At 35.6% G+C, this 15876-nt stretch overlaps 3 protein-coding genes across 3 annotated transcripts in view; 2 read left to right on the forward strand and 1 right to left on the reverse strand.

Annotated features, from left to right (window-relative positions):
- Positions 1–2678, forward strand: part of LOC120770981 (zinc transporter 1) — a 31693-nt gene extending 29015 nt beyond the window's left edge. The window contains exons 3-4 of the mRNA XM_040098723.1: positions 723–1470; positions 1549–2678. Of these exons, the coding sequence (XP_039954657.1) occupies positions 723–1470; positions 1549–2237 (1437 nt within the window). The 3' untranslated portion in view covers positions 2238–2678. The remainder of the gene's footprint in view (positions 1–722; positions 1471–1548) is intronic.
- Positions 2679–4093: 1415 nt separating this feature from the next.
- On the reverse strand, positions 4094–12058 carry LOC120770471 (spondin-1). Its single transcript, XM_040097966.1, has 10 exons — positions 11567–12058; positions 6572–6966; positions 6157–6487; positions 5967–6097; positions 5682–5907; positions 5449–5620; positions 4853–5322; positions 4623–4790; positions 4251–4514; positions 4094–4209 (listed from the first exon to the last, which is right to left on the reverse strand). The coding sequence occupies exons 1-9, from the start codon at positions 11763–11765 to the stop codon at positions 4264–4266; spliced, it is 2343 nt and encodes a 780-aa protein (XP_039953900.1). The 5' UTR covers positions 11766–12058; the 3' UTR covers positions 4094–4209; positions 4251–4263.
- Positions 7555–11335, forward strand: LOC120770470. The gene is made up of 5 exons (XM_040097965.1): positions 7555–9888; positions 9954–10142; positions 10208–10282; positions 10342–10386; positions 10458–11335. Exons 1-5 carry the CDS (start codon positions 7732–7734, stop codon positions 11289–11291), a joined length of 3300 nt encoding a protein of 1099 aa, XP_039953899.1. The 5' UTR covers positions 7555–7731; the 3' UTR covers positions 11292–11335.
- Positions 12059–15876: the final 3818 nt, after the last annotated feature.

A 15876-nucleotide genomic window follows, 5' to 3' on the forward strand; every position in this document is an offset into this window, starting at 1 on the left:
GACCCAATTAACACAAATAATAAGTTACAGGAAAGTGTGGAAGACACAAATGCTCCATCCATAAGTGAAGCTCTACAAGCGCTGCTGGTTGTTAAACAGTTTTTCATACTAAATGATATGGAAATTGGTTCACTATTTAGCATTGAGGAAAAAATATTACGACATTGGAAGAAAAATATTTAATTCAACTTAAAACACTTTCGGTATAACTCGGGGGGCACTTGTGAAGTACATTCATAAATAAAAAGTCATACCTTAGATATAATAACATAATAATATATTATATATTATAATTACATAATGATATAATTACAAAATATTTATATTATATAATATATGTGACCTGGTCTACGGAAAGGGGGCTTAGGTGTCAAAAAATCAATTTTCACTTTTTAGTTGATTCGGATGGAAGATGAGATGCTTTTTCACGTGACTAGAAAACTAGTTTTCGCACGTTAGCTCCCTTTTCGTAGACCAGGTCACATATTATAATTACATAATGATATAATTACAAAATATTATGCCTTTTATTTTAAGTTTTCCACGAAATTAATTGTATTTTATTAATAAGGTAAATGAACAAAAATAAAGCCACATTTGACAAAAAATGCTATACAAACAATTTTCAAGAAAATATTTACATTTATGAAAGGAAAAGTTATAATAGTTGCTTCGTAACTAATTATACCATTTAAAATAATGTTTTACATTTATGTTTGCAGCACAGCAGAAAACATGATGAAAGCCCTCTCGAGCATTTCATTAGCTCCACATATGCGGCGAGCGACAGCAATTTACCAAATGTTTCTAACAAAGATAAAATTATTGTAGTAAATATGTCTGGAGCACCGTCTCCAACAGTGTCGCGCCATCGACGTGAAATGAAATTGCGAAACACTTTTGGTTGGACGCGCATCGATATACTGACCATGTTGATCGTATTTATTATACTAGCATCGTTGTCATTTTCGCTTGTAGTGGAGGCCTTACAAACACTAGTACACATCGATCATCAGGACACAATGCACTTACCCATTATTGTCATGATACTTGGATTTGTTGGACTCGTTTTAAATGGCTTAACATATCTGCTAATCGGTGGTTATACAATGCATCAGGGTAGCTTTTTACATGTAACACCTAGCGGTGATGTAATTTTAGATCGTGTACTTTCGAATAATGAAGAGTTAAAAGCTGATGAACGACAATTATCAAAGCCAAATAGTGAGACAATTGAAAATGATCGGCAGCTAAAGGATGATTTAAAAGCAGAAATTGGTCAGATACACTATGTGCCAAAACGTCAAGGGGCTGTGGAAATGTTGCGTGATGTATCGAGCACTATATTCGTTATAGTTTGTGCATTCATTGTCAATATGGCTGAAGATGAAGAGCATACGGCCAAATTTATCGATCCCGTACTCTCAATTTTCTCCTGTGTTCTACTAGTTTCTCTTAGTTATCCTTACAGTAAGTATACCACGTAAACACATATTTTACATTGAAGAAATACTAATTTTTTTTTACTACTTTCTCCAATTCAAATAGTGAAACAATCATGCCTAATCCTTTTGCAAACAATTCCTGGCTCTATTGATATGGAGGATTTTGAACGTACATTGGTAATTAAATTCCCAGAAATCGTTAGCTATCACGATTTGCACATTTGGCAATTGTCAGCGCATAAATCAGTAGCTACTGTACACATAATGTTTGAAAATCCACGCCTGTACACAAAAATCATCGAAGATGTACGCACATATTTCCAAGATCGTGGCATTACTGAAGTCACAATTCAACCGGAATTTCAAAGTCCAAAATCACCATCTATAGAATGTTTAATGCAGTGTAACGCTAGTGATTGTATGGACAAAGTATGCTGTAAAGATTCACGTACGGATCTGCGTGAGGTAATCAGTACATCACCAAATGGCAATATCGAAACATCCGTCTACAAGCACAGTACTGGCGAAAGTGAGGAGAAATCTTTCAATACAATTGCTTTGAAAAGTATAGTTGTTAAGAAGGCGAAAGAAAGTGTGCCAGATAAAGAAATACCAAGGGAGAAAATGGCCACAATAGCGAATGGTGACAGTATTAAGGAAATTGCAGTAGTAAAATGTGATAAGATCGAAGTAAATTCACATGAAGAATCTATATCAACTGTTGAAAAGTCTGAAATCTGTGCTGATGCTAAAGTTCTTGACGAAATCAATGTATCAAATGATAGTAGTTGATTGCCTATGTCAACGTAACTGCAAAGCTTTTCAAAAGCTAAAATGCTACCAAATAAATTTTCATTCATACATATTTAAGTAGCAATAGTTATAAGAGACTAGATTTTAAATGCATGTACATGTGTTTTGAAAAATGAATTTTAGTTTTGATACGATAATTTTAAGTTTTATATGAATTACTTATTGTAATTTGTTAATTCATAAGAGTTACGTGCTTTTAAGCTGAATAAGTACAAGTAGAGAAATTTGATTTTAAGATTATTAACATAAATAATTTAGAATTTCACGTACATATGTATGTATGTATAATCCAAGACCCACCCATTCGTGTCATTGTCGTTTTAAGAGTGAAATTATATTTGTACTAAGAAAAGCCAAAAACATATTAAATAATATGTAAAATACAAAATAAAATAATAAATCAAAATAAATTCAGTTTAATTAAAACCAAGAATTACTTACAGTTATAAAAGAAATAAGAAAGTCATCCAGGTTCCACATGGTAAATGAATATCATCGATAGCGCGAATTGGCACATCATAAAGTAATATTTCACTTTACACAAACTTAGTTCTGCCTTAAGTTCTGTTAAAAGTTTAGGCGATTATAAAAATGTAACATTAACCCATTAAAAAAAAGTTAATTTTATTTAATGAAGCATATATTAAATGAGCGAAGTATTTTTTTCGAAGTGACCATCTTTTGATTTCACACCAGCTTTCAAACGATTCCTATTGATTGATATTAGCCCGCACAGTTTTTCTATTTGTATTGACGATACTGCTTAAGCCCAAGATATTTTCAGACTCCACACTTCTGTGGGTCTGTCCGATGGATCCAAATTGGAATTTCTAAACGGCCAATTGTCTGCTGCCATGAAGCAAAAAATATTGCTTTTAAACCAATACTGAGTGGTTTTTGCCCTGTCAGCAGAGTCTTGCTGAATGATACAATACGCTCCAACTAAGAGAGTATTGGTTAAATGCCTGACGACGCCTCCCAAAACATCTTGCTGGTAAACTTTTGCACCATTTCTAACCTCTTTTTCACAGGAGTGAAGAATGGACACGCCTTTACGGGAGACTTAGAATGTGCTCATCTGTAGAGGTTTACGTTCATGAGCCTTAACCAACTGCGTCATATTTTACCATAAAGTAAACGCACTTTTTCTACGAATTTATCCTCGCAGTATGCATTGTAAACTTTGTAACAGAATTTATGCCTACACTAAGTATATTAAACACTTTTCCACTTAGATTATATTGCCACAAGCTGACGTTTGAAACTCAAACAAAATAACGAATAGATTTCACCCATTAACAGGCACTCATGAGAGACCACATATTTTCATTTACTATATATAACTTTTTCTTTTCACTGAGCAATTTTATAATTTGCTAAGAAATTTTAAACACTATACAAAGCATTTGCTTGTAACGCGTAAGGAAATGTATGACCGCCAAAGGAAATGTAAGACTGCCAATTCAAACTGTCAAGCAATGTAGGAAACTGCTATAACAAAAACAATGTTAAACAATACTGTCATCTCATAATGATGGAGACTTTAAAGCGTCATTTAAAGGCAGACATTTTTTAACAGTAAAACTGTCAAAGCTCGTTGAGGAATTTGGTTGAGTTTTGGCTTTGTGTTGATTTTAGTTTTCATATACAGTTAGAATAAACATCCTTAACCGGATATACATATGTAGATGTGTTTACTTTGACAACCAATGGAATTAAGTGTTGTATCTGAAATGGAGTCCACAGTGTTTGTTGATATATAATGTGAATTTTCGATAAATAAGAGTTTTTAAACCCAATAATTTGTGTCCTAAACAATATTCGAAACAAAGTTATTCTTCTTGTAATGCAGATTTTCCAAGATTGCAGATTTTATTGAAAAGATATATAAACTCAACATATTATTTTCTAGTACACAGGGGCATTTGCATGCATATTTGTTTTTCACGTTACTTAAGCAAGTGCGAGATACTTCAGCATTCAGTTCCGAACTCAGCCATTCTGCTCAACAATCAGCCATTACGCAGCTTCGTACCTTCACCTTTCGCTTCGGACATGGTTGACCACCATTTCTGGGTTGTGTAACAACATATCTGCTACGATTGGAATAGCCTGTGCCGCAGCTAACACTACATTCCGACCAGTTAGACCATTCAGACATAATACAATCTACGGTTTGAAAGGCTGGCGACTGATAATTGCTTGTTTGTGCGCGATTGGCGGTTGTGGAACGTGAGTTGGTTGTTTCTGCCGATTCTGAAGGTTTACGTAACGGTATTTGAAAAATAACATGTATATATACAAGTGTACTTATATAAATATAAATATACATAGTATGTCGTTAATATCTGTATAATTGCTTACGCAGCATACTGCAGGCATTTAAGCAATCACGCTCGGTGAGGAAGTTATTGCGATTGCCACGACAGCCGCCATAAGTGAAGCTCTCACAACGCCCGCTGTCACGATTGTAAGCATAGCGTTTATATGAGCTACGGCATGGACCACTATCCGCACGCTGCACACATATATCTGAATAATAAGCGATAACTCGTACATTATATGATATATTTTTACAGAGATATTAAACTAACCTTTCGCCATTTTCATGTTAATGGTGCAATCCTGTGGCACATTGCACTGCTTTTGCTGATTCAATTCCATACGCTGAGTGCAATTATCCTTCACTGCACCATTCTCCAATAGCAAGAGTCGCGTACGTATGGTAACACCACGTCCACAAGTGGCTGTACACGGACTCCAGTCACTCCATTGTGTTGTCGGGCACATCGGATCGGGTAGTTCTACCTCTTCGTAAGTGCAATCGGGACGCATACATTTTTGTTTCTCGACTGTGCTGATATGTGGACAATGTTTACGACCGGTGTGATCAATGAAAGTGCGCGTGCGCATTGTAATGCCAATGCCGCAGCTGGCTGAACATTCGGACCAAACACTCCAGGGTGTAGTCTTGCATACACCGGCGCCCTCACCATCATCTGTTACCAAAGCTACGGCGTGTGCTAAATTCTCACCTTCATCATCATCATTATCCTGCGATTGACTAAACAGATACATATATATAATCATATGATATATATATACATATGTATATATAATCATATAATATATATATACATATATATAATCATATAATCCACATGACCATATGGCTATTGTGGAAACTTACTTGCATTCAGCTATGGGCGCTGCACACATTTCCTTTGACACCGTTTGTCGTGAGCAATCAGCAGCAGCGGCCGCTTCTGGGTTCACATATTCACGCGTACGCTTACGGATGCCCTTCCCACAAGTTACTGAGCAAGGACTCCAGTCCGTGTATGGTGTTAAACGGCATTCAGCTGCAATAATGAGTTTGGAGCTGTATTTACAAGATGTCTGCGAATTAATTTCAATACATACGTCTGATGTCTTGCTCCTCCACATCGTCAGATACATCTAGCTGTAAGGCTTCCAAGAAATTGGCATCGCAGCTTCTAGAGATGATTTTTTCGCGTCTAATGTATAATTTTGCCAACGGTGTCATGACGCTGCTCTTTGGATTATAGAATGGCGAACGTGGATCTTCGGGGTACATCGTAGTAATACGGTACATGCGCTCTCGTGGTTGTGTTTCCGAGTTAGGCGACTGTAAAAGCATGGAATTGTAGATTTTTAGCTATTGTAAATGCAGGAGCATTATTTTACCATATAACTAATGCCACTGTCAGTGCCCGCATCCCATGGGTAGAGATCAAAGTCCAGTGACTCCTTCCAAGAGCAATCTTCAGTACACAAATCGACACCGCTGATACCAACGACCCAATCCGGAGAAGGACCTACGTTTTTTAACGTATTTAATTTAGCAATCAATGAAATGGATTAAGTTTGTACTTACCAAACATGGATACCATTGACACCTTTGGATGCGTGCGGTCAACACGAAATTTGGACGACGTATTTGTATTCACATTCGGATACCATAGACCAGCAGCTTTTATAAGAGTCCTCAAGCGTGGTCCACGTGCTCTCAATTCAGTTTCCAAAGCCGTGGGCGAACCAAATTCCGCTAAGAAGCGGAAACCATCGGTAGCAATATGATTTTCACCCCAGAACGAAAAGTTGGCCTCATGAGAAGCTCCAATAACGTCTGAGAAATGCGTTAACCAAACGGCGAAAGGATAATCATGGGGATGTGTTTCATTGGACCAAATACCCTCAAAAACGAACTATATAAGAAATATATGTAAGTGCGTATAATTGACCATATATCTATAACTACTAGATGTACTCAATAATATTTACGCTCTTACATTGTATTTAGCTTCATCACAAGCGCAGCATTCCTTTTTGACGGTGTGTATATTGGTTTTACGCTCGCAAACGACCTGTGTTAATTGTCCGTCATCGGAGAACCATGCGCGAGGACCTTCGTAAACCATAGCCGATATGGAAACACAACCAGAGCCTGCAGGTGGTGCCACCCACATGACTTGTACCTCAGTTTTGGGTAAGTCATCTGCCTCCTGTACGGTATTGACACAACGATCGCTGAATTTAGTTAGAGCATCACTGAAGAGTATAAATCCTCCGACGCGCTTTGGGCTTGCAGGTTGAGCGCGACGGCGGGCAATATGCGCCTCAGCGGTGATGGCGAAATGAGTGAAATGTTGTACCTTTTCATGAGTTTGGGCACCGATCAAGAGAACTAAAAAAGGATATATGGTACGTGTTTGTATGTATTAAATAATTATTCCGGAAATGTTATTGTGGCGCTAGGAGAGATATGCTGCTCCTGGAAAAATTATTAAGTTTTTAAGCTATTTACATATACACTTGAACTTCCCTATCTCGGAATCACCATAATCGTCAAAAAAACTTCGAGTTATGGAAGGAAAATCTTATGAAATTTGACTTCTATCGCCAATTCAAGAGTTCGAGTTATGGAGAACTTCGAGTTATAGAAGTATATCCGTTCTCACAACATTCAGCTCTATAACTCTTGCATAAAGTGAGGGTATCAGGACATTTGATTCTGCAATAAAATAGTATTTACAGCGCCATTTTAATATAGCCACCACTGTTTAGCGTACCGGTCATGTTTTTAATACACAGGTGAGCTTATATTAATAGTGTAATGTACCGACATTACTGCACAAAAAAATAATTATAGTTATATATATAAGGAATAGTACACCAAGTCACCATTAAAAACGTGTAAACATTAATAAATTAATGTAAATTCTCAGAATACTTCATTCATATTATCTAATTTCGTCGTTTTCCATCACTATTAAGATTGAAGACAGCTGTTTGAATGAACGCGCGTACGCAATCATTTAAAAGTGCAGTTATTTTGGTTGGGGGTCCCGTTTGATGTGTTATTATTTTATTTTGCAAACTAATTGGATTTTTCTCTCCCAAATTACTATATTTAATAATATATTTGTGAAACAAAGCGCACGTGATAAAAATGGGAGACACTCAAAATGAGTTGAGTCAGTTTGGAGAATTAGAATGGACAAAATGTGGAGAAATAAAAATGTGTGCTAAACGCAATGATTTTCAATTAATTTGTGTCCAATGTAATGGTGTATTTTCCCAAATGGCTGTTTTCGTACGACATTTATATTGGGAACACCAACTGGGATATGAATTACAAGGGAAACAGCAAGAACGAAATGATTTAAGTATTTACACCGTTGAGGAGTTGCTTACCAATAAAAACATTGAGAATACCTTTTCGGACAATGAAAATATTTGCAACACAACTTCTGATGAAGATGATACCGGTTTTGGCAGCGACGAGGAATTAGAAAAAGAAATTCAAGAATTACTTACAAGTATTGCTACTGCCAATTCCTCCTGTAACAATGAAACCGAGTATTCCGAAAATGTTTCCAGTTTCGAGCACAAGAATATGCATGGAAGTGATAAAAACTTGCAGGAAAAAGACACAGACAGGCACAATAAAAACCTTCAAAGAAATTTTGGAAGTGAGGCGTCGAAGGAATCGGACACTGCAGACGCAAAAATCTTACCTAAAATAATTACTATTGTAAGTAAAAATGGCAATAGTTTCGGTAGAAGTATAGTAAATACAAAGACCAATGTTGAAGTGAACATGAACTGTACTACAACAGATCCTAAAATGGCAATAAATTCTATTAAGAAAAATAATTACACAAAAGAAGAAGTAAACTGCTCTGAGCACAAGGAAAAAAAGTCTGAAAATGCAGCACAAATAGGAAAAAAATTACCACTAAAGCAATATTTGGAAAGCAAAAAATTTCTTCTGCAAAGTGATGATGAAAGCAAAAGTAGTACCGATTGGCCCAAAAAGAATACAGGAAATAAAAGGAAAGAAGTTGTTAGTGGTGTATTGAAAAGGAATACAAACGACACGCTAGCAAACCAAAACGAACAAGAAAATTTGCCAAATATTGGCGATATAGAATGTGTTCGATCTGCTTCGAAAGATCAGGCTTCAAATACGTCGTGCAGTGAAAAAATGACAAATGCGCTGGACAATAAAGAAATTTGTATTGAGAAAGACTGCAATAGTATATTTACTTTAAGCGAAGACTTGCTATTATCCAATGCGTCCAATGAAGAAGAAGACACGGATAAAAAGGGAAACAGCACCAGTGTTCAAGACAAAGAAACACTTCTTATGAAAACTAATAGTACCAAAGAAAAACTTATAGAAATTAAATATGATGCCCCTACAAAGAATGATTTCAGTTCTTATCATAAAGCATATATTAGTTACCTTGAGACAAACGATAACTGCGGCTCTACTGAAGAAACTATAAGTCAGCAATCAAAAAGTACAACACATGAAATGGATATTGAAAAACCGCTTGATCTGAGTTTCAATAAATCCAATGAATGGGCTGATATGGAACTGGAGGAAATTTCTGAGCTGTTATCAATCGATGGGAGAGCCACCACGGAATTGATTACACAAGAACTTGATAAATTATTAGTAGAACAACAAACGAACTATACTGATAACCCCACGTCATTATTTAATGCTGACCAATTGCAAATATCTGATATAGTCGTCGACAGTTTATTGCCGCCATTTTCCAAATTTTTCACAAACAATGAAAACACTTTAAAAAGCTCCAATAATTTTATGACGCAATCAACGCCTAAAGAAAAGAATAATAAGAGCAAGGATCTCGCAATAAAAACTACAAAAACAAACGAGTGTATTTCAACTGAAATTTCACCAACTAGTACCGAAAATGTTGAAAACGTCATACCGAAACACAAAATGCACACATTTTGCAGAAATTTGCAACGCAGATTTAAAATTTCGAAACGTGTAACACAATGCGACGAAAACGAAAAAAAATCAAAGAAGGCAAAGCATGATCTCGAAAACGCGATGGAAACTATGAAAGAAAGTAAAACTAAAAAGAAACCGGATATTGAAATATTGAGCGTTGATATAATTCTCCCAAATGAAAATCAAAATCAAAATGCGTCTGCCAATTTTTCCAACAGTAGCAACGTGCTACCAGCTGAAAATAATGTTGACGATTTGCAAATTCCCAGTGTTAACAAAGCCGATAATTGGGGAGCGAGTACATCTGAGAGTATTATAGAAGATTTGACACCGGTTTGTAATAACTATGAAAAGTTGTTATAGTTTTCGCTAATTTCATTTGTATCTCTTTTATATAGTATTTGAAAATCGAAAAACCGTCGGTTCTAGCAACCGATTTAAGCTCACATGCCGCAGCTGATAGCACCAGCGAAGAGCAACAGCCCTTATCATATGTACATGAAATTGATTATACACATAACGATTCGCTAAATCAGTTAAAATTAAATACTATGGCTGACGATAAACCGTTTTTTAATACATCTATGGTATTATATTTGTGGTGACTTTAATTCGTAATTCGTTGTCATACGTATATTTTACTTTCTTTTAGGAAAGCTGTTTTAACCTTACATTGCCTTGCGACAGCCAAAACAATGCAGCTGATGATAGCATGATCTCCACTGCTGTAAGTAATTTCACTATTCCTCTTATTGCTAAATTAATATTTTTGCTTCTTTGTTTTAGTCGGAAGAAGAGCGAGAAAACTACACGCTACTATGTTCTATAGGCGTAAGTAAAACATATTTTTATATATCAATTTATGCTCATATATTAATGAAAATATTTACCTATTCTTCTAGTTAAAAATCATCATGAACCCCAACGCAGAGGATGAATTAAACTTAGCGCAATTGGAAGAGATGCGTGCAAAGGCAAATACATTTGCGAAAATTTACGCTGAATTTAAGTATCTTTGGAAATTTAGTAGAGGCCTCAAAAGCTATGAACAATTAGAGTTAGATTTCAATAGACTAATGCAACGTTTAAACGAACATTATAAATTCGAACTGACCATAAGCCAAACGAAACGTATTGTGAATTTGATATCATTATGGTATATGCAAACATATCACACGCGGTTTATGGAGAAAAAACGTATCTTAAATAAAGTACAATATTATTTGAACACATTTGCATATTTGCCGAAAACTGCGCGAGGTATATTTTATTGCGAGGAGTGTCCACGTTATTTTCTGGCACAGCAGAAATACTTTGCTCACCGTCAGGGACACAACGCGCTAGCGCCCACTTGCAACAATTGCCAAAACAGCTTTACGAATCGCAAAGAACTGCACTTGCACACCAAACTGTGTGCTACATACAAATGCACGGAATGTGCCGTTAAATTTGATAACGCCGCCAATCTGGAGTATCATGTGCGCAACAATCATATATTTCAATGTGAGAAATGTGGAAAATTATGCGCTACAGCGGCAGATTTGGATTGGCACGAACATCAGTATCCCATAATTTGTGGCTTGTGCAATCGTTTATACCAAACGGCAGTCGCATTGCAAAAGCATCGACAACAATCCTTTCACTGGGACTACGCATGCCGGACATGTGAGGCATTTCTGCCTACGGCCACACAAATGAAGCAGCACCTGAGGCTATGCATTGGCAATACAATGTAATGTTATTAATATATATATACATATGTATATGCATATTTTTATTATTTTTTTTTTAATCCGCCATAATTTTAATCAAAATGTGCACGTGAATTGCTAGTATTTTAATTTTAAGTAGTAAAAGTGAATTAATTTATATTTTTAAAATACTTTTTATACAATGTTTATTTAGTTTTATGAATAAAAACAAAAGTTAAATGCGCGTAAATTGACAGCAATATTTTTGACACTTCTAAATTGTATTTGCATTATTTTCATTCAGGAGTATAAACATTTACCCGTGTAGGTCTCGCCCGGCACATAGCCATTGGCACCCTCAGCCACAATTAATCTATAACCGTTGTCGCCGCGCGAACGTCTGCCGTGCGGTAGGTGTGTTGGTGCACGCGTACAACACGCCGCCAATTGAAACGCCACAAAACATAGCAGTAAAAATGTCAAGTTGCACTTGTTGAGTAATTGACACTGCATTTTCATTTGTTATTTTTCGCACACGATACTGTTTTAATGGTCACACAGTTATTTACACCGATTTATATACATATATAATTATAAGTATATTGTATATAAACGCGTATATTGGGTGTTTTTGTTTCAATGCTAAGTTAATTGCACAATGAATTTGTCCACTTGCTGTGCAAGCGTAGATTTTGAAATGGAATCTATTAGCGTTTTGAATGTCACCAGCAGCTTTGGTCACGCTAACGCGTAACGCGGCTATTATTAAACTATGCACGGGGTCTTAGTTTAAATGCTTCTATACAATACGACGTACGCGCTCAGACTGAATGCCTCAAAGATGAGCATAAGCGAAGATGAGCCATCAAGTGGCACTGGAAGCTGCTCGAACACATATGTACGTGCTTATGTACATAGCTGCATGTATGTAATAGCGAATGTGTCTATATGTGCGTAATATGCTGATAACATAATTTATTGGAGCAACCATTTGTGTCTACGAGTTAAAAACAGCATCTTTGTTGATAAGAATTGACCATTCGGCATAATAACTGTGTCTAGGAAACGAAATCGAAGTCGGTTTTCGCTAATTTGTAGTGCCATCAAGCATATTTTTTTCAAAAGTTTATATAACTGTCATAAATTTTTGTTGTTTTTGTTTCAAGTGCGGTTGCAGACTGAACCAAAAAAAAAAAGACGTTAACCTCGGCTGAACCATTGTATTCTAGGAATTCAGGAATAAACAAATTTCTATACAAGAACTTAATTTTGAGCAGTTTGTATGATAGCTATATGCTATAGTCGTCCGATCTGAGCAATTTGTTCGGAAATAGTAATAGCATTACCGTGGACAATTAGGTTAGGTTAGTTTAGATGACTGATCAAGGATCGCAAGTGAACTACTACATATACATATGTAGTCCTTTGTGAGGCCAAGAAGAAGAAGAACTGCTGAGTTCGAACTTACAAATTAGCAAAATACAGCATTTTGAGCCAAATTTCGATAATTTTTCAAATAAAAAAAATTTGCCAAACAGCTTGATTTGGACAAATGCCGTACCCATGACAGTCGTGTCTAGTACGTTACCGGAAGGGACCCCAATTTTTCATTCGGTCAAGGACGTTCAACTCAGCAGAATTCTGCCGCTACAACAACAACAACATTTGGACAAATGAGCGGACGTGTGCAACACTTCAGTTGGATATCTTAAAAACTGTGGAACGTCTTCAACTTTGCCTTCTGGTGTTACAAGCTTGTGGCAAATTTAATATGCACTGTTTAAGGTATATACATGTAATATATGTATGTGCATTTTGGTACATATGTATGTTCTCAAACAAATGCGATTTACTTGAACTTTAGGTTCAAATTTAGCGCTGATAAGCTCGTTACTCGGTTTTTAAAACGGCTGTGGACAATTAAATAAAACGCTTTTAGTTTTGAGTTCATTAATAAGTATTACTTTGTATTTATTAATGCATTTACATATGCCACAAGTGTTGTTGCATATGTAGCAGCCGCATGACAATTACAGTTAGTTCAACGCCGTCATAACTGATCTATATCTTCGTTGCACAAATATGTACATATGTACATATGCAAATTAAACTGTACATATGTACATGCATAGATCCCCATAAATATTGGATAGTCGAAAAAGTCTTTTCGTATTTCTAATCAAACGTCTACTTACATACATACATATTTCACTCGATTACCCAATATGTTGTATACATACATAAGTATGTATTAAGTAGAAAGAAATCGCATAACGCTGCTTGAAGATATTCCCCCCTATCAACAAACGTTTGCTAAGTTTCACCGGATTTTTCCAACGTCCGCATGAATCCAGCCATCGCATTTGTTAGTGTAATTTCCTGCCTACACTTCGGTCACCTGCATGTAATCGTGAACCGTTAACGAGTTTTTATTTTCTGAGCAGAGCACGTTCCACAAAGCAAAGTTAGTCGCCCTCATCCTTATTCAATTTAGCTGAATAGCAGCAAACGACCGGTATTTCTCCCTAAAGTAACAGAACCAAAAAATTTCAACAATCCTCGACTGTAGCTCCTTACTTTTTAAATTGTTTTTGTTGTTGTTGGTTCTTTTTGTAGTGGCAGAAAATATTGCTGACGTAATTTTGAGTAATGCTGCCAAGTTGACAGTCTTTGGTCGTGTAAAAATTCGGGTTCTAGTTACATTTACCACACCCGACTGTCGTGGAAACGTTTTTTTAATTAATCATCCAAAAAAATAATTGGGTTGACTGCTCTCGCCATTCCGTATCGTCTCTATAGCCCGCCTAGACCCAAAAAATGTGCATAGGACGTAGCAGAATATCGAAATATTGATGCCTTTTTTAAGGTTCCACCAGTGCTTAATCCAATTTTGGGAGAAACGCGTCAGTCGTTGAAAGAATTTCAGTTTAATAAAGCTGAAAATTTGCAATCCGAATATGCTGGCTAAAATTCGTCTAAAACATACTTCGGATCCGCGATCTAACCTTACCTAACCTACTTTTCGGCATAATTCGTACTGCTACTTACCGTTCTAAATAGGATTAGATCGCTGAAATAACTGTCCATCGTTCTTAATCTTACTTACCGATCCAAACGAGGTTAGATCTCCGTAAGTAGAGCCCTAAACCGGATAAAATCCGGATTAATTCTGATCGCAGAAGTAATTCCCTTTTGTCTTATAAAGTCCGGGTACATTCCGTTATCGTTTTAAAACTTATTCTAAAATTAACCGATCCAAACGAGGTTAGATCTCCGAAAGTACAGCCCTAGACCGGATAAAATCCGGATTAATTCCGATCGCTGACATAACTGCCCTTTGCTGTATAAAATCCATTCTGTTAACGTTCTAAAACTAACCGATTCAAACGAGCTTAGATCTCCGAAAGTACAATCCTTGGCGGGATAAAATCCGGGTTAATTCCGATTCCTGAAATAGCTCAATATGTTTTTTATTGTTGTTGTTGTAGTTAAAATCAAATATACTTTTGTATTTTTGCGGAATCTGCTGAGTTGATCGCCCTTGGCATGCTAAAAATCCGTGTACTATGCATTCAAAGCTTTTCCTTATATTTTACGTTTTTTCATAAGTTTGACTTTATTATTTTTCAATTTGTATGTATGTATTGTATAATTCGTATATGACAATCTTTTTAGTTAATACATTTTATTAATTCATTCCTAAATTTTTGTGAATGAATATATGAGATTTTCGCGCGATTTGTGAATTCTTCAGTTAATAATGTTTGTATGTGTTTGTGTGTCGATTCACGCGCCTACAATTAATTCTACAAACATGCCATTCATTTTTAATAAACGTTTACAAACTATTCATAAATATGCTTGACTGCAAAAATAACTGTATTTAGGTACATAATATGTTTGTATATATATGCTTGCAGTCACATGCTATTTTTTATAAATCATACATACATATATTTTGTCTCTATTAATAATACATACAAATCCCAAGCCGTCGCTGTCAGTTTTGATGCCCTCAAGTGATAACTTTTCGTTAAAGCTGTTGTGTTCGTAGTTTTGTGTTTAAAAGTAAGTGGCGAATTACAAACTGAAAATCGAATATCTTATCAAAATTTTGACACACTAGTATTGTATGTATGTATGTATGTATATAGAGCGAATTGCGCTACTTTCTATACAGCAACTGGCAATGTGAGATTCGTTTTGGCTAATTTTCATGTTTTCATGTTTTAATGAATTATGTTTAATTATGTATGTATGTACGTATTATGTCTTAATTATAGTATGTACGTTTCAGTTATAACTTTTTATGCTTGTATGTGTAGTGTTTTTGTGTAGGAATCGAGAATATCAGTTTGTTCCTTTAAGTTTTCGTTTGCTTTACGCGCTATAATTTGTAGATGATGTGTACGTTTATGTTTATAAAAGGAAACATTATTTAAATTTAATTATTATGTGACTAAAACTATTACATAATTGAAAACAAAACCTTGAGGAATGCGTATAAACACCACAACTGCGTAAATCACAGAAAACCGAATTTCACACAAAAATACTTAATGAACAAAATCACATACTTTTACATATATAAATTGACATAAATGAGTAAAATAAAATTAAATTAAATCAA

The sequence above is a fragment of the Bactrocera tryoni genome, chromosome 3 (genome assembly GCF_016617805.1).
Source record: "Bactrocera tryoni isolate S06 chromosome 3, CSIRO_BtryS06_freeze2, whole genome shotgun sequence".
NCBI classification, from domain to species: domain Eukaryota; kingdom Metazoa; phylum Arthropoda; class Insecta; order Diptera; family Tephritidae; genus Bactrocera; species Bactrocera tryoni.